Genomic DNA, 24,533 nt, shown 5'->3' with positions numbered 1-24,533 from the left:
TCCGTATAGAACACCATTCACACTTGCAATCACCTTACACGTGGTGATTCAACTATTCTCTGTGTATAACACTTTCTACACGCACAAAGGTTATACACACCCTTTTACTGATACAAGAGCTGATAGTGGGTAGGTTATCAGAAAACACTCATCAATGAGTGAAATAAAAACAATACAACGCAAAATATATCTCTCTCAAAATGAATAAGGATTAAGGCTCAATACTTAGATAAGAGAGAATGAAAACTTTGAATGAATATTATATACTCTTGGTGTTGTAAATGTGAAACTCTCAAATTATCTATTTATAAGCATATGAGATTTCATATTCAAATTTAAAAAGATTTACATGTCAAAGACAACATTATTCACTTTTCAAAAAATTCAAACCTAATCTTTTTACTTTTTGTATATGATAAAAGGAGCACACTTTACTTTTCAAAAATTTCAAACCTAATCTTTTTACTTTTTGCATATGACAAAAGGAGCACACTTTACTTTTTAAAATTTTCAAACAAAAACATCTACATTTTGCATAAGTCAAAAAAAGCATCAATCACTTTTGAAAATATTCAAATAAAACATGCACATGTGAAAGATGACAATCAATCATTTTTAATATTTTCAAAATTCAAACCTTTAATCATGTAATGCATATGTGAAATATGACAATCAATCATTTTTCAAAATTTTCAAATTTAATTTTCAAAATATTCATGCACATGTGGAAAATGTATTTTAATGTTTTATGATAAAATATTAATTTTGAATCTTAATCCTAATTTCAAATTTTTAAGAGATTTACAACATTACTCTATGACTTTAATGTGAATTTATTCCCTTCTTGCTCATGTTTGGCTCCTAGATGTGCTTGACTCTATTGTATAGACAATTTGAGTTTGAGATTCATTTATTCTTTGATTTCATTTGTTATCATCAAAATTCATGTGTAAATATATAATTACACAAAACTTAAAACCTTAGGTTCAACAATATCTATGGCCGATAGTAACGCTATTTGTGTTGTTCTTTCTATTGAAGTTCACCAAGCTTTGGTTTCTATCCCTTCTAATAGTGCACAGGGCCCGTATGGATTTGGATCAGGATTATTTAAGAGATGTTGGGATATTATTCAACCTGACGTTATGGCCGCAATCTCGGAATTTTTCTAAGGAGGTAAGTTGTCCAAATTTTATACATCTTCTCATGTCGTTTTAATCTTGAGATTGATAAATTTAGACCCATAAGCCTTTGTATGGTGTTTTATAAAATCTACTCGAAGGTGATAGTGAATCATTTGACTCATCTTCTCTCTAAAATGATATCTCTGGAACAAGGCGCATTCATCCTTGGTAGAAGTATTTTTGAGAACATCAGTCTTACTCAGGAAATGGTTCATTCTATTCACAAGAAGGTTGATGGGGGGAACGTGGTGCTTAAATTGGATATGGCGAAGACATATGACCATGTTAATTGGGCCTTCCTGTTGGAGGTTCTTCACTCTTTTTGTTTTTCTCCTCAAGTCTGTTCGTTGATCAATGAATGTATTTCTACTCCTTGGTTTTCTATCATGATGAATGGCATTACTAAAGGTTTTTTCAAAGGTGGTCGCTGGTTGAGACAATGGGACCCTTTGTCCCCTTAAAGTCTTATCTAGACTTTTTTTTTTTTTTTTACGTCTTATATAGACTTATTAAGCAAAATGTGGATGAAAAGAGACCTGGCCAATTTTCTGAACCTCAAGGCACTTGTTTGATATCTCACTTATGTATGCGGATGACGTGGTTATTTTCACTAATGCTGGTTAGAATTCTAGCCGTTGTCTTTTGCAAATTTTGGCTACATATAAGGAGTGGTCTGGTCAATCAAATAGAAAAGAAAAAATTGCAATGTTTTTTTCCAATAAAATTTCCATCACTCGTAAACGTCATCTAAAGAGAATTACTGGTTTTCCCAAGGGTATTTTTCCTTCCAAATAATTAGGAGTCCCCATAGTTTTAGGGAGGCTTAAAATTGTGGATTTGGAGGAACTTGTGAAGAAAGTCAGTAAGAAAATTAGCAATTGAAAAATGAGATTATTGTCTGTGGGTGGGAGATATATTTAACTGAGACATGTCCTTGCTAGTATGGCTTTGTATTCTTTTGCAGTTTTGCAAGTCCCCAAAGCCAATCATTTATTATTTAAATCATTTGTTGAGTTCTTTTTTTTGGGGGGTGGGGGGGAGGGGAGAGAGTAAAGGAAGAGGAAAGCGAAAATGGGTTGCTTGAAATCAAATCTGTTGTCCTACTGTAGAAGGGGGTTTGGGAATTAGAAATCTAGATGATATGCATAGAGCTCTCCATTTAAAATTTGCATGGAAACTGATGCACGAGGATTCTTTTTGGGCTAATTTTTTCCGCTCCATATACATTGGGAATAGACCTTTGTTGCTATTAGGCCCTCAAAAGGGTACTAGATTTTGGCATATGATCTCTAATTGCCTTCCCCTCATTTTGAATAACTCCAAATAGAAGATTAATGATGGTCATGTTTTCTTTTGGTATGATAAGTGGTTGGATCAGCGGACTCTTGCTGTAAATTTTCCTGTGGGTGAGCAACCTCTTTTACAAGTGAAGGATTGTTATCTTGACAATGGATGAAATGTGGATTTATTAGATAGGATGGGGGGAATGGAAACAACTGATAGTGTCCTCAATGAGCTTGCTAAATGTAAAGAAGGAGTATATGTGTTAATCTGGACTAAATCTGAGAGTGGTATGCTTACCACTAAATCAACTTGGGAGTGTATTCGGGTTAAAGGTTCTACTTTGGAGGGGCATAAGTGGATTTGGTACAAATTGCTTCCAAAAAAAATTTTGGTCCTTATGTGGAAGGCCTGACATGGTGCTCTGGCTGTGGACGATAGAATTAGAAGAATTTGGATTCCTCTAACTTCGAAATGTGATTGTTGCCAACAAGGTAGGCATGAATATCAGAATCATGTCCTCTTTGTTGGGGAGATTGCAGCTAAGGTATGGAAGAAATGTAGTTCTTTATTGGGCTTGCCGATTGGTAGAACATGGCATGAAACTACTCTTAGTTGGTTTCGACATGCTTTCAATTCATCTCACACTGGGATTATTCTGGGCTTGTTGCCTTCAATTATATCATGGAAACTATGGGAGCGAAGGTGCTCAGCGTGTATGGAAGGCATTTTAGATTCAGTTCAAGTGTGGCATTCTATCAAACACTAGATTGGCGTGATTAGCCATGGCATTTCATGAGTGTAGAAGTTTACTCAAACTGATAGATACATTTTACATAGTTTAAGCATTCCTCCAATTCCACCTCAGCAACATCAAATTCAATTCATTTCATGGACAAAGCCTTCTCAGGATTGAGTAAAACTCAACACAGATGGTAGTAGTCTCGAAAACCCAGGATCTTCGGGGGTAGAAGGTGTGATTCGGGGACATGCACGGCTCCTTACTGCTAGCCTTCTCTGTTAATCTTGGCTATGGCTCTAGTACCTGTGCTGAATTGATGGCCTTGTTGGAGGGTGTCATGCACTGCAAGCGAATGCATTTTCATTCGGTAAACATTGAAATTGACTCTAGGGTGATCCTTTCTTGGTGGCAACACTATCGATGTGGCATATGGTACTTAGAGGACTATTGGGAGGAGCTTCAAGCTCTGCTTCTTCAGATGAACTTCACAACCTCTCATATTTTCAGGGAAGGTGACGTAGCTGCCGATTGGTTAGCCAGATTTGGTGCAAGGTAAGGTGATGCTAAATGGACTCACATGACAGGCATGCCTTCTCCATTGCATGATTTGGTTAGAGTGGATAAATGGGGTCTTCCAACTCTTCGATGCAAGGGTCCAATGTAGTGGTGATTGGCGATAGTGCAGTCCTCGGTTTTTATTATGTCTCGGCTCGTTTTGATTTGCTTTATTATCTTGTGTGCACTAACTCTATTTTGCAGGTACTTCATTGCAAATTTGTCTGTTTTACTTCTGTTTGTTTGCTTCTGGGTCTAGTTTGTATTCAAGTTTCGATTTTAATATTTTGACTCCGGGGTTTGGGTGATGGGCACCAATTCCGCGGGTTCACACAATTGGGTCTTATTGAATATTGTTTGTAACCCTCAGGAGTCCATGATTGTACCACATTTTTCCTCCATCACAAATGAGGGTAATTAATAAGATTGAGAATTAGTCACTCTTAGACATGGGGCATTGACTCTTATTTTTTTTTTTTTTTTTTAAAAAGTGTTGTAGTAGACCCTTATTTAAACCTTAAAGGGAAGAAGCCCTATAGTGAATGTTAAAGACAACGATGGTCCAAAACTCCTTACCTTGCCAAGACAGAAATGAGAAAATCCCTTTAGTGACCACTCACCAAGAGATGGAAGATGCCTTGACTACATTCACTCTAGCTTCTTCCACTATTGTCGACTCTAGGGATATGGGATTTCACCAGTCCCTCTGCTAAGTGCGAATCTTCTAGTTGCGCTCATCGGACTAGGAGCCCAACTTCTCAGTTTTCTTTTCCTTTTTTGACTCACTTCCTTATCCTCCTCTAGAATCTTGGTTTTCTCCACCAGCATCCTCCTCCTCATCTAGTGGCTCTGTTGACGTAATTTAGATTGAGGAGGAGATAGACACCCTAGTTACTGAAGAAAACATTAATTCGCTAGTGATAGTCCTTGTAGACAAATCATTTCCTGTAATATATGGGAGGATCACCAGCTAGTTTATTTATTAAATTTTATTTCTTTCATTTCCAGATTATAAGTTACTATATGTTTCTATTAAATTTTTAAGTTTTGTTAAAATCCTCGTCGTTGTTATATAATAGAATATGATTGATTTAATTAAATCAGCATTTATTACTTTTAAGGTCAAATTTATGTGCAAAATCGTAAATGAATTGGAGAACGTTCGGTCTTTTAAGTTAGCCTAGATTCTTTCCATTCATGTTTTAAGAGCCAAATATGAATTATTACTTACAAAAATGAATATTCTAAGAGTTTTTTAAGCTTGTTTTTTTTTTTTTCCCCTTCTTTTTAGCTTACATTGACATGAAAATTTCCTCTCTTTTTTTCAAATTATTAAAAGAAAAATTATATCTTAAAAATTTAATGGTCAAGTTATAATTTAGAATTAAAAATTGATAATAATGAAATAATAATATCTTAAAATAAATTTAAATAAAAAGAAAATGGGGAAGATTTTTTTTTCTTTTTGAGTGTTTGGAGTGGGGTGGGTGAGATTTTATAAAAGAGAAAAATTTCAAAATGGATAAAAATTAGACACATAAGTGGTATCCATTATTTACAATAGAATGAGGAAATAATCTATTTTTTGTTCTTTCCCTCCTAAAGTCTCTCTCTCTTTCTCATTCCTCAGCTATTCTCTTCCTTTCCACAATCGCTTCCTCTATCTTTATGGGTTCTCTCTCCTCTCAAGCTCGGAACTATTTCGTCTTCGCAAAGCCTCTTGTAAGCTTGTTTCATCGCATCTCTCATAAAAAAAATCAAGACCGCAACATCTAAAATAAGTTTGTTATAAGTATTTTGGATTGACTCTTCTTTCTTTCTATCTATCTTTCATTCTTTTTTATTTCTTATTTTTTTCCAGTTCCTTTTCATCTTTGAGAAATGCAAACAAAAATTGTTCTCGATAGTAATGTGCCATGTATATAACTCCTATGTTTTATCATTGAAAAGGTCAAGAGGGATCTCATGTCGAATGAGGTACTAAAAATGAGACAACAAGTAGGGTATTTGCAAGCTGAGCTTTGTGTTTGTATCAGAGGATCTTCTAATGAGGAAGTATAGGTATTTTGCAACTTATATCTCTTTTCGTAGGTCATTATTACAACAAATTGAACATGTTTTACAGATAAATTCTTGAAGATAAGTTGAGTCATTGGCGAAAGTTACTTGATAAAACTAATCATGTAGATTGTTAAGAAATCTCAATTCTAACTTGAGGAGAGAGAGAGAGAGAGAGAGAGAGAGAGAGAGAGAGAGAGAGAGAGAGAGAGAGAGAGAGAGAGAGAGAGACTTGAGTGTGGAAAAGAGAGTTGATTTTGATTTATTTTGATGTAATTGTTCCTATCGTAATTATGCTAGGCTACATATGTATCACCCTCTCATTGAAATGTGTAAATCTTATTTACCCACTGCGCATAATTGGAGGGCCTCTTTTTATAAAAGCATGGAGGTAAGCGCCCTCCTTGTTGAATGCTGCCCATCTCTTGGAGGAGCTGAATGTCTTCTCGCATCTCAGGAAAATGGATGAGTTTGTCGCGATCTTTTCTTTATTTTAAAAATTAATTAAATTATAGCTACGTTATGTTTACAAATCTTAAAGTTTATTTAGAAAAATATAAGAATTTTGTTATAAACCAACTTGTATTGTATGACCACATTTAGCCGTCGTAATTGACCAAGTCGTAGTCGTTAATTAAGACTTTTGTACCCTTATATATATATGGGTGTTTCTAAGTTCAGATTACAATGAATAAGATCATAACCTCTCTCGTTCTCTCTCAACCTCTCTGAGCTTTATCTCTTTCTCTCTCTTTTGAAAGATTCATAACACGTTATCAGCACGATTCCTCTCCATTGTTGTTTTCTGTTGAAATTCTCCCCCTTCAGATTTTCGAGTTCCAAGATCGGATGATGATAAACACCTGAGCTATTGAGAGAAATCGGGCAACCCGATTGTGTGATGGAGCACGCCGATCTAGTGCGGACGAGATGAGGAAGAACCAGATCGGCGACGAGGACCACCTCTTCAACCCATCCGACGTCGGAGGTGCCCTAAACAGCGTCGGAGTAAATGAAGCCGAAGCAGAGATCGGTCTAGAGTCTTAGAACGATCGGAACCGTTCGTGAATGGGATCTCTGGTCCCGATTTGGCGTGTGGTGAGCTCTCGGTTCTCCCTCGATCTAGTTCTCCGAATCCTTCTCTCGCTTTCGAAGATTGTCCTTGTAGATCTCGTGGAATACCGACCCACTTGAGAAAACGAAACCCAAACTGTTGAGGAGATCTTCAAAGATTACAGGGCTATGAAACAACCTCTATTATAATGACTCTTGCCGTCAATTTCCTCACCGAGACACCTCTTGCTCTAGCTCAGCTCAAGGAGGAGCACGATCAAATCAGAGTAAAGAAGAGTGAGAACGAGGCTCTTGAATGGAGTGATTACAATTCGTTGAGGACATTCAGCCCTATCTCACCCAATCAGGTTGGATTCCCTTCCCCTTCCGATTAGGCGGCGAGAAGAACCCCACACCGACTTCTCCCTTCACAGATACATGTAGCATAAAAACGAGAAAGGTAGGTGGGAGACACCTCTGCTATGGCAGAAATCGACTACGTTGATCAATTGCTGGAAGACGACAAGTCAAATAATGATAAAAGTCAAAAATTGGTTGTTGGAAAAAGCCGCATGACATCTTAGAATTTTTCCCTGATCCACTAACGTTGGTTTCCCCGATTCACCTTAGCTTTCTTTATCTCTTTCTAACAAGTTCATGAGGCTTTTAAAAAGTATGACTTTTGCACATTAATTTATGTAAAATGGTAGGAGGGCATAGGCCTGTTCATCCGGGTTCCGACCTGGAAATCCGGGTAGACCCAAACCGGAACCCGGATTTCAAATCTGGGCCGGAGCCCGGACCGGATTAATCCAAGTCATAAATGGGCCGAAACCCGGATGAATCCGGATTTTTCAAAACCCGGATTTCGGGTTCCGGATTGAACCCGGTTTTTTTTTTTTAATACCCGTATTAAAAGCCTAAATGTATATACAATATTTTCACACGTAGTTCTAATTTTTTTATAAAAATCAAAAAAATAAATTTGATTGTGCACTTTAGAGGTTGAAAAACAAAAAAATAAACATGTAGCTATGCATGTTTCATTTGTTTGATGCAAAACATAGTCAAAGATGACCAAATACACATAGAAAAAAATATAGTCATAAAAACATAGTCAAAGCATAATATTTGTTTTCTAAAAATACTAGATGCATCTAAAAAAAAATAAAAATAAAAATCCAACATTCATCTATGCATGCATCATAATGCAATCCACTACATATTCCATTATTTGCTATATATACATTACAAAATATAAAATTACAAGATATAAATTACAATATATAAATTACAAAATCAGATGCATTTCCATCAATTATTTAATTTCCACACCAAATAGCAACTTCAAGTGATTGGACCGAAAGAGATCCTGCAAAAAACAAAAACTTGAATAAATCCATGGGTAGAGATATGGTTGGCTGAACAAGCATAATTTATGAGTGAAATAAAACAAAGTTGGCTTCTTTCTTTTGCAATCCATCTAATCCTCTAACTTTTAATTTTTGGAAGGGAATTAAAGATACCCGAAATAATGCCGATAAAATAAAATGGTAGGAGTCCTACTTATAGTATTTAGTATTATTATTTTAGTTACAAGAATTTCATTCGCCTGAAGGTAAATAAATTCTTGGATTTGCCAGTACTGCAAAATTCTGAAGTGGATATATAGGAGGAGGAGGATGGAAAAGAGAGAATAACAGTGGGTGGGGGAGATGAGTCGAGACTCGTGACCAACAACATTGCTTAGCTAAACTGGAATAATGATTGGCGATGGGCATGTCCTGCCTTCAACCGAAAGAGCAAGCATATCGTAATTATATATATCTACTACTTTATGTTATATCCCCACATAAAAGCTGATGATCTATAAAGTCTTCAAAAAGTGTCGATTCCATTATCTTCAATTGATCTAGACGCCTCTCATGAAAACACCCATATCATCCTTAAGGCCGCCGATACGATCCCGATATATCATCCTTAAGGCCGCCGATACGATCGATCGGGAAATCTTCCAAAGCCCTAGCCCTCCCAATTAACTCCCAATTAGATATGTAATTCTCACCATAGAAACAAGCCAATTAACATTTGAATCAAGTTTCATAATTGCTGAAGAATTATCAAGCCAGTCATAGCCGAAAAAATATATATCCACACTTTTCAAGCCAAGAAAAACAACCTATTTTTTATGCTGTTTATTGATCCATTATGCTTTCTATTTTATAATATTCACCCATTGTATTTTCTCATTATAAAAACACCTGTTGTATTTTTCATTTGGCCATATAAATTTTGTGCAGATTACATCAAAGCATATCTATTATTCTCCTCATTACATCCTAAGGTATAAGCACATGAACATGTATAAAAGATCTAATCTCCTAATAGAGAAAATTTAAATGGATTTAAATTATTCATCACTGTAATCAACATCAAGGACTCTGGATTTTTCTTCATGTTTCCTAAGATCTATCAAACTCATGACAGCATATACTTTATACCACCAAACATATAACAGCATCACATGGCCTCACTTCAACAATCAAGCGGGTAAAGCAAGTATATCGTAGGTACGAAAGTTAATAGAAGCCTAGATACTATATGTTATGAAATAACGAAACCCATGTGAAAAATGCTTGAACAGATAAACAAAAACAGATCTAAACTTGAACAGATAAACAAAAAAGTATTTCTTTCCCCTCGTTTTCCCAGCAACCAAACAGATAAACAAAAACAGATCTGAACTTGAAGAGAGATGCTAGCACATACTTGACCATAAAAAACCCATTAAAAAAAAAGATACATTCAGATCTAACGTAAATAGCAGATCTCAAAAACTTGAAAAAAAATATACATTCAGATCTAACAAAAAATAGCACATGTACATTCTTTGTCGGATCGATCGAGAGAGAGAGAGAGAGAGAAGAGACTACTTATCTAAAGTCCGCCGGCGGCGGCGAAGCTTGAGGGCGAAGGCTAGGGTTACGTTCGGCGCTCGGACGAGAGAGAGAGAGAGAGAGAGAGAGAGAGAGAGAGAGAGAGAGAGAGAGAGAGAGAGAGAGAGAGAGAGAGAGAGAGAGAGAGAGAGAGAGAGAGAGAGAGAGAGAGAGAGAGAGAGAGATGAGAATCACAAAGTTTTTTTATATATATAAACCGGGTACCGGGGTTTAAATCCGGTATCCGGGGTATAATACCCATAACCGGCCCGGATTGAGCCGGTTTTAATAATACGGGTTTCGGCCCGGGTCAAATCCGGGCCGAAACCCATAACCGGACACCCGGTTATCCGGGTTCCGGGCCGGGCTGGATAAAATCTGGCCCGTATGAACAGTCCTAGGAGGGCATAGCCGTAGCTTTATTAAAGTAGCAACATGCAATTTCTTAGACTTATTCTAGAAATGACTTGTTAGTAGGTGGTCGTAGCTTTATTAAAGTAGCAACATACAATTTCTTAGACTTATTCTAAAAATGACTTGTTAGTAGGTAGCCTATGCAGGAGCAATTATGGCATCTACTTGAAAGAAGTGTATTGATTTGCGTGTCCATAATTTTGACAACGAGGAGTCTAACCATTGATGGATAAATGAGACATCTTTACGGGGTGATTCTATCCATGTCCCCAGACGAAATTTTTTTTATTTTTAACTTGTTTACTTACGTCTATTATTACAATAACAGTCGGATGGTCCCCTCTTTATGCGAAACAGTGGTAATTTTTTTTTTTTATGATTGACTAATAGTTTCTATTAATTTTTCAGACAGGAGCTATATACCGTGATTTTTTTCAATCTTACTAATTTTTAAAGTGCATGAAAGTTCTGATGATACTGAAGATAGTAGTCTTCTATTTCAAATAAGTTTTTCAATATATTATTTGCAATCCTTAAGGTGAATATTAAGGATTATATTCATTATGATTACTTGATAAATTCTATATTTATTCACATAGTTTACATCTCAAGTTATATTTATGATGAATTAAAATTTTCAAAATTTACATTTCAATTATATTTGTGATTAATTTTTATTCACATAATTTATATACAAGTTTTATTTATTCTTTTTATACTTGTTATAAATTATTGATGATATATTTAAAATAAATGTCTCGAATGTGCTCCTGAAATAGCAATATCGAGTGCTACTAGCTTTCAGGCTAGAAGCTTGTATTGGAAAATCAGCTTTCTCTTTGAGATGATATTATACAATTATTAAATCAAATATTATGATGCATCAAAAGTGATATGATTCAAAATATTTGTATCTTTTCATGGTTATCTTGATCATCCAAAATTAATTACGATAAGTCGAATGATTCTCATATGGACGTCTATAAAAGAAATAGAAAATTCTTTTACTATAAAGTCTTACCACCCGAAGTAGAAAGAAAAATTTGCTAGAAACAAATAAGATGAAATAACTTGACGTTATCTTGATTATCATATGTGAACTGGAAGTTTAGATAATAATTAAATTATGGATGCAATAAAATAAAAATGTCTCATATTCTATCTGCTAAAATCCCAGCGAGGATTGAAGTCTTTGTAGGACAATTAAGAAATTCAGCAGTCTAATGAACATAAGACATGTCTAAAGGCATGTGAGACTTATTGATACAAAAAATAGAATATCTCAAAAGAGAAATGCACAAATAATTTGGTGCTCCTGAAAAAACCATACCCACAAAACAAGTAATAAAGTCCATCCAAATTTTTTGTATAAAATTATCCCATATAAACTCTTCAAGAGTATAAACCTCTTGAAGAGTACGGAGTACCTCCTGAAGAGGTTTTTCATGAAAATGTATTTCCTTAAAGAGGGACAAGTACCTGAAAATAACGAGATCTCGATACATTTCATGAATATTGAAGAAATTATAGATAGAAATAAAATCGTTGTCGACAACGTATTTCCATATAAGATGGCAATTGACATTACCAGAAGTAATGGAAAGAGTGAATCAAGAACCGTCGAAGAATACCGATGTAAAATATTGGCCAAATTTAAAAGAAATAATTACTGCAGAATTGATTCACTAGTAAAATATGATGCATCGGGAATTATAGTCCAAACACCTAAAGAGGTGATACTTGTTGAATGTTAGTGGGTATTTATAGAAAGGAAATAAAAATGTGATATATAAATTACGAGTCAGTTTCTCACAAACAATTCCTGCAGAATTGATATCACTAGTAAAATGTGATAAATATGGACTTGAAGTCTAAATATTTAAAAATGTGATTTTTATTAAATATCAATAAATATTTATATACATGATATAAAATGTCTGCAGATTTCAGGTTCAATTAGCATCAGTTACCAGTAAAAAAGATTTGAAAAAATTTGCTGAAGCAATATCACAGATTTTAGACAGTGACAATGATATTAACCATTAAAAAAATCTATAATTTTATTAATAATCATTTCTATAATTATTATATTAAAAAAATTAAAATACTCAAACAATAAAATTTTATTTATTTTCAAAAATCATTTCAACTGATTTAATCATTAGATTTTCTTAAATTTTTAAATAAAATATAATAAAATATTTAATATTATTAATATTAATATATAAATTATACTATAACAATATTTTAATCTCATGTTCCAAAAAAACAAATATTATTATCCAAACGAATGATCAATCCCAAACTCCTCTGAAACAAACGGCCTTTCAATCCGCTAGGGTTTTGTCATCGGGTGGCAAGCAGAATGGCTTCCCACACGCTCTCAGGGCTCCCAATAATCTCATACCGCAACTCGCAATCCTGCCACAGAAATGCTACCGATACCGATTCTCCTTCTCCTTCTCCTTTTTCTTTTTCCATTCTTCTCCGGCGTCCCAAACCTCATAATTTAACGACTCCTTTCACTGGAAGGAAGCTCTCGATTCGGTCCTTGAGTTCGCAACGTTTCGTTTCTAAGCATCGTCCGGCCTTCGCCACGGTGCTCCTTAGTCTTCCTACTCTGTATGTCCGAATGCCCTGAATATGTATATAAATTTATGTATGTTTGGATGTATTGCATATAGACCTAGTGGGAGTGATACGTGGAAATGATTTGTTTGCCTCTTTTTTTTCAGTAAACCAGAAAGGGCTTCTTCTGATAAAACCCCAAAGTGAGTGAGCTTCAAATTTGTATTTGCGTGCGTGTCTGTAGTTTGTGGTTTAATGGTTTGGGCTTCGGCCAATGATTAGATGGTCTGCGAGGGCTATAAAGTCGTTTGCTATGGGGAAACTGGAGGCAAGAAAGCTCAAGTATCCGACTACTGGGACGGAAGCGCTTCTAATGGGGATTTTGGTCGAGGGTTAGTGATTTTGGTCTATTCTTAAGGTTGTTTTCAGTTTTTATTTTGCTTTCAAGCTGCGAGACTAGCTGGCTTCGGGATTGAGGTCAGAGGATGAGTTTCTTCGCTAAATGTCGAATTGTAGCCATAGTTGAGGGAAACTAAGTTTTATAATCTGCACTTATAAAAAAAAGCTAAGTTTTATAATCTGCATTCATGAACGATAAATGAGTAGTTTCAGGAATGCCATACTCAAGTTTGGTTTGTTTAACTCGAAGAACACTGAGCTCGGTCTGAGTTTAGCATTGAAAAGGTTGACCGAGTTTGGCTAGTGGCTGTGGTGAGTTCTGATATTAGCTCTGTACTAACTACATAGTCAAAGGAGCTGAAGCTAGAGGTTAAACTTGAATTAAAAGCCAGGGATTACTTTCATTTATAAACTTTCCTGGTGCCTCTATCATTGGCTACCGTATGCTTTGCTGTACTAGAAATGTTCTTTGATGATCGTTTACTGGCTCTTGTTCTCTAATTTTTTATTTTTTTTATTTTTTTTATTTTTTTTATAATCTTCTCACAGGAACAAGTATAGCTGCAAAGTTCTTGAGGGCTAATGGAATTACACTTTTTAAGGTGCGAGAAGAAACAGTAAAGTTTCTAGGAAAATCTGATATGTACTATTTCAGCCCTGAGCATCCTCCACTGACCGAACAGGCTCAGAGAGCCCTTGATTGGGCTGTTGATGAGAAATTGAAGTCAGGTAGTCCTTTGTTTCTCTTTTATTGCTGGGTTAGACTGGTTGTCATGATTATATAGTATTGAATTTTTCTGATAATATGAGTTTGAACATATCTTACAATTTTTTACGATCTTTTGTTCTTTTAGAATAGATAATATACTATGATGGCTTGCTTATTGCAAGATTTAGAGCAATGCTACACAACCTCCCAACCTCCACAGACCACTTTTTTTTCAAATTTTTAATATTTTTTAAAATTTTTTTTGAGTTTATTCTTTTTAAATTAATTCAATTTTTCTATTCATTATTCATATATTAAATATTTGATAAAAGAAAAAAATAATAAAAATTAAAAAAAGTGTGGTGTGTGGAGGTTGTGTGAATAGTAGGAGGTTGTGTAAATTTTTTGTTTATTTTGAGTATAGTTTAAATATTTCAGAAATTGTCCAAATTATCATTCATTTTTTGGTGTTCTTTAAGCAAGCTTGCTCTGATCACAGTTGAGAGTCAAGGTGTACATCATGGACTTAATTTGTGTTTTACTGAGACTATTGTGTGCCATCTAATTTTGTTGGAATCATCAATTTTCTATATCGACTAAGTCGTGACCAGGTAAGGTTAAGGAATTCTTTGAGGGACTACTGCCTTAGTAGTAGGCCTGTGCAAAAAAAGTGTTGGGCCCTACCCATCGGCGAAACCCTCCCAACCCGCCCGATACATTTCGGGTTGAAATTAGATACAGGTTCAACCCACTGGCTATCAGACGAAACCCGATAAACCCACTAGGCCACTGGCTTCCACTTTCTCACTTTCTCCAGCAAAACCCTAGCCCCCCCCCCCCCCTCTCTCTCTCTCTTCCCATCATTGACTACCGCTCCAAGCATTCCTTCTCCTCAGCGTCATAAGCAACATCTCTCATATTTGCAACCCATTGGCGTGTTGTGCAAATGGGTATTTGTGTTGTGCCAAGCAGATCTGGTTCCACCTCGTCTGCAAGGCCCAAAAAATCAAAGAGCAGCCTTTGCATCACTAGGATCAGAGGTAACGTCGTTGCCGACTGCATCGAGTTCATAAAGAAGACAGATCTGCAGATGCTAGGAGAAGTGGAGAATTGGTTCATCTTTGGAAGCCCCTTCCATGTGATTTTAATCCGAGATCAATCAGTAAGGGAGAGAGAGAGAGAGAGAGAGATTAAAGACGCCTGAAAAACTGTTGTATTCGATCTCTTTGTTTTTTGCCTTCGTCGAGTGGCATAGGGTCGTTTGGCACAGCCGCCACAAGAAAGAATGAAGAAAGTGATTATGCCTCGTCGACTTCATCGATGTGCAAAAGCAGAAAGGGTAGGTTTTTTTTGGTTGGTCAAGATGTTAGGCTCCTACCTAGAAAATACTCACGCACTCACCAGAACGATAGGCTAGATTAATGCAAGAACAGAGTGATGTAATGATAGACTCATACAATTAGGGCAAGGAATTGTTGTCTCCTTTACGTCTCTTCCATCTAGGGCTTCTAACAAAAGGTCAGATATACGGGTTCGACCTGGTCTTATTTTATTCGGGTTGGGTCGGGCCGTTTTGTCGCCTTTAAAATGGTCGGTTCAGGCACAAATCCCACTCCAGGTTTGAACCCCCAACCATGGACCTCATGGTCACTAAGGACTAGGGGTGATACCATTTGGCCCAAGGGCCATTGGTAAGGTTGAGGGATTATAAAACCTAAGAGTTTATTGTTCAAATATCCAAGCTATCCATTCCAACAACAACAAAGTTACCTATAAAAAGGACCAAGAAAAAAAGCATACTTGTTCACAGGGTTTGTTGCAAGAATCATTTAGGGCCATATACCGTCACAATAGCCACTACACCTTTCCTAATTGCAGTGGCCCTTTAAACCTTGTTAAAGACACGTTAACACTGCAGTTTTTTGGCACGCTTTAATTTTCTTCGAAAGTGCTTGATTGCAAGAATTCTTTTGGCCAACCCACTCCATCTGGGGCCATATACTCAGTCACATATGTTGAGATTTTTTAAATAACAGCTCTTTATATGTTCACATTGTGAGGCATATAAATGGCCTGTTTAATCTATCCTGCGTGGCATAGAACTTATAGTTGTAATGCACACTTTTTTTTTTTTTTGATAAGTATAGTTGTAATGCACACATACTATATCAAACACCAAACGTCTGTACTATGGAGCACACCTGGAGATCTGTATCTTGCTGCCTGTGACAATTGTGTTTCATTCTTTAACGGTGAATGCAGGAGAAGATGGCGAGATAACAACTTCATATCTGCTCCTTGGAATTTGGTCCGAAAAAGATTCAGCAGGACACAAGATCATGGCCTCTCTTGGTTTTGATGATGAGAAAGCCAAAGAGCTTGCCAAATCTGTAAGTAGTAAAACTTTGGTGGTGAGCTGCTAGCCTTCTTCGTACGCAATTAATGGAATTTTTGTTCATGCAGATCAATGAGGATTTTGTTTTGACCCATAAGTAGGGATGTTTCAAGGTTTTCTTTCCGAGTTCTACTTGCTTGTTGCTTGGACCTTTCATACATCTCCTGAGGGCATTGCTTCCAGGCGGAGTTTCTTATTGAGAAAGAAGTTGTTCCAGTGATGGATTTCTTATTTATACCCAATGTATTTCTGAACTTACCCGAAGGTGGTTAAAACTTAACATTTGCAAATTTTGAAACAAGGAATTTTGGAGAATTTTGCAGAATCCAGAATCTTAGGCTGGTTAACTTTTTATTGATAGATGTTCTCCTTGACGTTTAATTTTTCTCCCTATCTGTGTCTCAATAGCATAGTCTTCACCGATGTTCTAATATCTGTTGTAACGAAATTTCTCTTTTGGATGGTAAAACATTAGTAGAACCTTTGAAATGGCCTTACATTCTTCTGTATAGATTTTTTTTTTCACTCTTTGTTGTGTTCGCTGAAAGCACACTCAGTTTGCGCAGAACCAGAGTTGCATAAGAAGACTAGTATAACCGGCCGGGTGACGCTAGGGGTCAGTCGGGTGTGACACCCGTTTCTACACCAGCAAATGAGATACTACCACGTATGGGTTTTAGCAAAATGATTCATAGACCTGCATGTACCTGATCACTTGTTTTCTATTCTATTTTATCCTTCTACCAAACGCTTCCTCTCTCTCGCTCTATAAAATAAGGAAAACCCGTCTCTCTCTCTCTCTCCCCCAATCCACTTTTCTATTATTTCTTTTCACGTATAGAACTGGTTCGTCTACTTCATTGTCGCAAAACCCTCTCAAAAGAAACACACATTAACGGTGCTTTCTCCCAGTTACATGTAAACTCCCAATATTTCTCCGTTGACCCCTTTAACCCAAGAGATTCTTCCTCTTAATAACCAGCTGCTTGACCTTCGACTTGTAGAAAAGAAAATAAAAAATAAAAAAATTGATGTAAATCTAATGAAAAGAGAGAAAATCTTAAAAGATAAAGAGAGAGAACGAGAGAGAAGTTCTTGTTATTCATATTGATCCGTAATTTGAACTTAAAAACACCCATATATATAGGGGTACAAAAGTTTTAATTGACGATTACGATTTGGTCAATTACGACGGCTAAATGTAGTCATACAATACAAGTTGGTTTATAACAATTCCTCTTTGGATGACCATATTTAAAGAATATGCCTCGTTAAAACCTTGTCAATGAAAAATCATGTGGGAAAAAACTAATAGCGAAAGAAAAATAATACGATATTCATGTGTACTGCCAAGTGCTTTAAGATTGCCTCATTAAAATCTTGCAAAGGAAAATCCAGTGGGATAAAATTTTAGTGAAGAAAAAAGAGTACAATCAACACAAGTCTTCAAGACATTACTTTCCTTAAAAAGTGCATGATAATAGGTCTTCAAGTATCTGCATTCCAATGTTCTGCACAATCTTCTTAAATGTTGCAGTTGGTAATGTTTTAGTGAATAAATGTGCCAGATTATTACTTGACCGTATCTTGTTTACATCAATTTCACATTTCTATTTTTGAATTACAATGATCTTCTTGTGTGGATCTGAAAGATAATCTGCATCTGTATATCTAACTAATTGTGGACTTGATCCAAAAATAATCACAAATTGATCTTTCTGCTCATCAAATGATCGAGCAACCATTGAAGTACTCAGGGGATGAGTTTTGTCCATATAAAAGTGTTTCAATACTTTATAGTGAAAGGTCTTTGCGTTAATACATCTTAATATTGTGTACCAACTCTTTAAATGATATAGTTGATAATATTTTGGTAAACAAATTCACCATATTGACTCAAGATTATTAAATTCACTACTCTTCTGGAGTTGTGCTCTTCTGGAGTTCTTGTAAATAACATAGTTAGTGGAGAAGTCATTAAAATTAAACTACTAACCTCTTTTTCAACAGAAACGGTGGCCAGCTTTTTAGACCAGTTAAGCACCACATGATTTTTCATCTCTTCTGTAGCTGTCAGGCACTGCAGATTTATGATGCTACATCTCTTGTCTCTTGTAGAGAGATGTTTCACGAGAAATGCTGTGAAGCAATAAAGATGCTTTGTCATAATTTTCTCTATAAAAGAGATATTCAGCTCATCTTCATTTGCATCTTATCTTCTTCACTTTTCTGTAATTATACTGCATTCTTACTCTGTAATCTATTTCTGCATTCTTACTCTGCAATGGCTCAGCAATCTTCTCATAGCCAATATATAAGGTATTATGCACCTCGTTCATCAGCTGTTTCTGCTTCTACCACAGATGCTATAATGCAATACAATAATGATATGACTAATAAGTCAGATAATGAAGTTATCTATGAGTTTGTGAGTTTCGGTACCCGATACTCATCATCCATTGTCGCATTTTCTTAGCGACTGCAATCCAAAACTTGTGGGGTTGACAAACTCCACGAGAATATTTCTATCTTTCAGCGACTTATTTTGGAGTTCAACATGAAGATAAGAGCAATAAAGTAAGAGAATAGAAATTTAAAATTTTTGCTTAAATCTTTTTTTCGATTACCTACTCATTTAGATAAGGATGTCATGCAGATTCTTGAAAAATAAGAGCGTTTAAAGAATGAGGCGAAGTGCCTCAAATTTCTGTAATTTTTCTTCGATATAATAAAATAATATTTCACAAATATTAATATTTGTGTTTCTATCTTCTAATAGATATTCTGTGTGCTCTATTTGTTTCTCCTTTTAATAATGCACACTTCTTACAAAATCGTAATATGAATATGAAATATTAATTACTTTTAAGAGATGATATTTCAGAATTAATAATATCATTCATCTCCCACTTGAAACCGCAAGGGTTTCAAATTTATATTTAAAATATGTGCAGTTTTCATAAGTTCTTCTGGAGTCTCAATGACATTTAAATCATTTATATAAACTGCAATGGAAATTAATATAGATACTGAAAATATATTGACAATAACTCATTTAGATCATATAAGAATTTTTGAAACTTGATATAATACATATTTCTGGATATATTCAGATCAGAAGTTTCAGGCATTTTATATGCTTCAAGGATTTTCATATATATGTCATGATCCAATGATTCATATAAATATCCAGTTAATTATGCATATCCAAACTCTCGGTAACTTTCAAGCTAATAAAAACCTCAATATAATTTCAACCACTTTAAAAACATATCAATATTGTTTTTGCGAGAAACCGACTTGTGATTTCTATATCGCATTTTCAAATTAAAAGTTTCAGACATTTTATATCATTTATATAAATATCCATTGATATTTAACAAATATCACCTCTTTAGGTGTTTGGACTTCGAGTCCATATATATCACATTTTATTAGTGATATTAATTCTGCAGTAATTGTCTGTGAGAAACTGACCTATGATTTATATATCACATTTTCATTTCCTTTATATAAATACCCACTGATATTCAACAAGCATCACCTCTTTAGGTGTTTGGACTATGAGTCCATATGCATCATATTTTACTAGTGATATCAATTATACAGGAATTGTTTCTTTCAAATTTGACCAATATTTTTACGTCGATATTTTTTGACAGTTCTTGATTCACTTTTATCATTATTTCTGATAATGTCAATTGTCATCTTATATGGAAATACGTTGTCGACAACGGTTTTATTTCTATACAGAATTTCTCTAATATTCATGAAATGTATCGAGATCTCATTATTTTCAGGTACCTGTCTCTCTTCAAGGGAAGACATTTTCTGAAAAACCTCTTCAGGAGATACTCTTGAGGAGATTTATACTCTTCAAGAGTTTATATGAGAGAATTTTATACATAAAATTTGGATGGACTTTATTACTTATTTTGTGGGTACGACCTCTTCAGGAGCACCAAATTATTTGTGCTTTTCTCTTTCGAAATGCTTTATATTTTGTATTAATATGTCTCACATGTTTTTAGACATATCTTATGTTCATTAGACTGCTAAATTTCTTAATTGTCCTATAGGGACTTCAATCCTCGCTGAGATTTTAGCAAATAGAATATGATACATTGTTATCTTATTGCATCCATAATTTAATTATCATCTAAACTTCTAGTTCACCTATGATAATCAAGATAACGTCGAATTATTTCATTTTTTTTGCTTTTAATAAATTTTTCTTTCCATTCCTGGTAGTAAGACTTTATAGTAAAAGAATCTTCTGGTTTTTTTATGTACGTTCATATGAAAATTTATTCAACTTATCGTAATTGATTTTGGATGATCAAGATAATCATGAAAAGATACAAATATTTTAAATCATATCACTTTTTATGCATCATAATATTTGATTCAATAATTGTATAATATCATCTCAAAGAGAAAGCTGGTAGTTAACAAAATATTCATTATTTTGCTCAGCCACTAGAAGACCAGATGTAAATTTAGAATATATTGTAAACTTTTACACTCGATATTGCTACTTCAGGAGTACATTCGAGGCATTCATTTTAAACATATATTTTTTAGTAGCTTTTCTCTACGCAATTTCAATTATGCAACTTCAGGTGTATTAATCATAATGAGCTTTTGTTCCATTTTTATTCCAAGATGAATCATATCATTAATAATTCATAACAAGTATACAAAATAAATAAAACTTGTATATAAATTATGTGAATAAAAATTAATCACAAATATAATTGAAATGTAAATTATACTAATTTTAATTCACCATAAATATAACTTGAGATGTAAACTATGTGAATAAACATATAATTTATCAAGTAATAATAATGAATATAATCATTAATACTCACCTTAGGGATTGTAAATAATATATTGAAAAACTTATTTAAAGTAAAAGATCACTAACTTCAAGATCATCAGAGCCTCGTGCAGCTCTCCATGAGGACCTTATCATGTGAGGGCCTTTTGCGTGTGTTACCAACTCTACTTAATGCTCAAAAACTGTCAAGAAAAGTCCAACTATCTAGCTAGCCGCCCTAACAAGCATAATCCAACAAGTAAACATGTCAAATGATCAAGGAGAATTAAGAAAAGTCCAACTATTTAGCTAGCCGCCCTAACAAGTATAATCCAACAAGTAAACATGTCAAATGGTCAAGGAGCAGCTCACGAAAATATTTTAAATGGTTATCCGGACTATGTAGCTCATCTTAATCAACGTGGCTGCCTTGAAGAGTGTGGTTGGTGGCCAAAAAAAATGGCCAAGTGAGTCGGTGTACAGTGGTAAAGTTGCGACAGGCTTGCTTTTGGAGTATGATGCTTGGAATTCACAAAATACAGAGGAAGGAGACTTTTTCTTCCTCAAGCCAACACCACCTCACAGCCCCTCTCTCTCTTTTCACCCCTCCCTTACTAGTTGAGGTTGGGCGGTAAGCCGAGAGAGTTGAAAGAGAAGCTCTCAGCCTGGAGGAAACGCTGGTAGGCCCACTCGGATGGGCTCCTGTTCATTCTGGAAGCTTCGTCCAATTGTCTAGTTCCAGCATATGGATGGTATAAGCCCAGCAGGCCAGCAAACACGTTGAAGAGAACTCCTCACACGACATCATCTCCTTCGCAGTAACTCCTGCAAACGACGTAACCTCCACATCACCACAACTCATGGTCGCGCAACCCCTATCACCGAAATTGGACGCCTCTGTTGCGCTCCTTTATCGGAACCCAGTGGATCTCCACCACTAAGATATGGCCTCTATATGCTTTGTTTTTTGCCATCTCGATCTCTGTTTCTCTCTCTACATATACATATCCATGAGAAAGCTTTCTGTCGTTGTCAAATCTCTTTATACAGGTGAAAAGTTGCAGAGAAAGAAGATAGAGAGAGAGGGAAGGAGCCAGCCAAGGATTGGGTGAGGATGCCATCACAGATGGAGGAAAGCTTGGACTCGATCTTGAATCTTGGTCGGCAAGCTTTCCGACCAAATCGTGTTCCACCACCCAGTGCCGAAACTAGCGGCAAAATTTCGTCGGTTTCAAGGAAGTCCAGCTGGGAATCCCATGGAGCTCGAAGGCTGATATGATAAATGTGCGTGTAATCCTATCCAAAGCTAGATTACGACTTCGACGAGGCATGTAAAGCTGAGGATGACGAAATTGAGATGGTAAGTAGAAAGAAGTGGACTGATAGAAAAGTGAGGGATTTGGAGGCCATCGGAGATATAGATCGGATTGATTTTCGAAGACACTGGAGTGGACTGAATATGTTTCATTTGCCATGTTTGACTCCATGGGTCTATTGGACCAGCTGTGGGACGGATATCGGAGGATTCTGAGGGAGAAAGAGATAGATGAAAGAGAAAATCGAGAACCAAGGAAGATTTTTTTCATTTCGTGCTGATAACGTGTTGTAAATCTAATGAAAAGATAGAAAATCTTAAAGATAAAGAGAGAGAACGAGAGAGAAGTTATTGTTATTCATATTGAACTATAATCTGAACTTAGAAACACCCATATATATAGGGGTACAAAAGTCTTAATTGACGACTACGACTTGGTTAATTACGCAGGCTAAATGTGGTCATACAATACAAGTTGATTTATAACAAAAATCTGATTTTTTATATTTCGGTCACTATTTTTCTGCTCCTTTTTTTTTTCTTCAATTGATTAGCCGATTGCATTTCCCGTTAGCTTAACTTTTTTATTGTTGTAATTCCTATCTATTAGGGCTACCAAAGTTCTTTGGGTTTCACAATAGAGGTGGATTTGGATGCAAGAGGCATTAAAGAAGATACCTTTGAAGTTGATGATTTCAGTAAACTTTCTATCATTGGTCTTCTGCAACAATTTCTCCTTCTCCCTTTCCATCATTGGGCACGACTTCATATTCTACAACCATTTTTCCTTCTCCCTTTCCATAATTGATAGAAGCAGCCCAACCGACTAAAGTTTTCCTCAAATCTTCTCCACCCCTATGGTATTCAGGGTGTGAATGATAATCCAGTCTACAAAAATGGATATTCAGTGTGTGAATGATGAATAGTGGATCTCACTGCCACTGTTATAGATAAAAGATAAAAGCATAAAGTAAAACTAAGAAAATACGACAAAAATCTAACTATAAACAGATTGATATAATAACCAACAGTGCAAACATGCTGAGAGAAAGGGAAAATGGAAGAAGAGAGGGAGAAGAGAAAAGAGAATTGGGAGGGACGTGGGCGAGAGAGTGAACAAAGGCAAAATGAAATTCATAACTTGTTATAAAGACTCATTGTAAGACAAATAAATTTTATATTTGTTAAGATTTTATTAGCCGGTATAAATATGTCACGTACCTTCTTAATGCTCCACTGCTGTTACAAACAAGATCCTAATTTATGCTAGAACAAATGTTTAGAACACAGTCACTCAAAATTATGAACAAACTAAATCACAGAAGGAAAGAACTCAGAGTTGAATCACGAGCTTCTATACTTTTCAAAAGAGATTTCCAAGCAATCTCCAAGCTCCTTACAAATCAATTTTCAACTAAAATGATCAATGATCCCTTTGCATACATGACTAACTCTATTTATAGAAAAAGATAACAGAACTAACTAACAGACTATAACATTTGTAAAAAGTTTCCCTAAATCGTAAGACAGAAAATGATGTCGTAATGGCTTATTTAACACAACACCACAAAACGAATTGTTTAATTAAACGCAACCAACAACTCGCACGACAAGACTCCCTTCCGCTGCATACCATTTTATTAACTTCCATCCCCAGCTGCACACCGTTTTACTCTATCCAAAATGCACCGTATTACATATCTGTTTGTTAAAACTATTACATGCTAAACTCATTCCTTCAACCCAGATCTACACATAACAAAATATTTGTAAGACACCCGCCGACTCTAAGACTTTCTCTAAGAAAAATGATAAACATACATCACATTTTATAACATTTTACACGACAATGTTTAAAAGAAGGGGTATTTTTATAAACTATCTTATAAAATTAACATCATTTTATAAAAATATCCTTATTTTATAACATGTATTGTGTAAATTGTTTTCAAATATGTTGTGTGTATATCATTTTTCTTTCTTTAACCGGCGACACGCATCGCGATGAATTCTTCAATTTACATTCCAGTCGTTTTCTAGCACTTTGTAAAGAAACAATTCGGCCAATGGTCTGGTGGTACTTAACAGAGGATATCGACCTT

General features: G+C 35.3%; 2 protein-coding genes across 2 annotated transcripts; both read left to right on the top strand.

Moving 5' to 3' along the window:
* The first annotated feature begins 3,454 nt into the window (after positions 1-3,454).
* Positions 3,455-4,021, top strand: LOC122306189. The gene is made up of 2 exons (XM_043118628.1): positions 3,455-3,759; positions 3,967-4,021. Exons 1-2 carry the CDS (start codon positions 3,455-3,457, stop codon positions 4,019-4,021), a joined length of 360 nt encoding a protein of 119 aa, XP_042974562.1.
* Positions 4,022-12,489: 8,468 nt separating this feature from the next.
* On the top strand, positions 12,490-16,654 carry LOC122307009 (ATP-dependent Clp protease ATP-binding subunit CLPT1, chloroplastic). The gene is made up of 6 exons (XM_043119610.1): positions 12,490-12,845; positions 12,959-12,994; positions 13,074-13,183; positions 13,740-13,919; positions 16,162-16,289; positions 16,363-16,654. Exons 1-6 carry the CDS (start codon positions 12,589-12,591, stop codon positions 16,393-16,395), a joined length of 744 nt encoding a protein of 247 aa, XP_042975544.1. The 5' UTR covers positions 12,490-12,588; the 3' UTR covers positions 16,396-16,654.
* Positions 16,655-24,533: the final 7,879 nt, after the last annotated feature.

This window comes from Carya illinoinensis, chromosome 4, assembly GCF_018687715.1.
Source record: "Carya illinoinensis cultivar Pawnee chromosome 4, C.illinoinensisPawnee_v1, whole genome shotgun sequence".
NCBI lineage: Eukaryota > Viridiplantae > Streptophyta > Magnoliopsida > Fagales > Juglandaceae > Carya > Carya illinoinensis.
This window is presented reverse-complemented; position numbering and strand designations above follow the sequence as displayed.

What these genes read in the sequence shown, in the direction of transcription:
- LOC122306189 (XM_043118628.1), top strand. Translation starts at nt 3,455, where the DNA reads ATGCACGGCTCCTTACTGCTAGCCTTCTCTGTTAATCTTGGCTATGGC. An exon ending in TTAGCCAGATTTGGTGCAAG is followed by an intron (nt 3,760 to 3,966) that starts GTAAGGTGATGC and finishes TCTATTTTGCAG; the next exon opens with GTACTTCATTGCAAATTTGT.
- LOC122307009 (XM_043119610.1), top strand. Translation starts at nt 12,589, where the DNA reads ATGGCTTCCCACACGCTCTCAGGGCTCCCAATAATCTCATACCGCAAC. An exon ending in CTCCTTAGTCTTCCTACTCT is followed by an intron (nt 12,846 to 12,958) that starts GTATGTCCGAAT and finishes CTTTTTTTTCAG; the next exon opens with TAAACCAGAAAGGGCTTCTT. An exon ending in TGATGAGAAATTGAAGTCAG is followed by an intron (nt 13,920 to 16,161) that starts GTAGTCCTTTGT and finishes CGGTGAATGCAG; the next exon opens with GAGAAGATGGCGAGATAACA.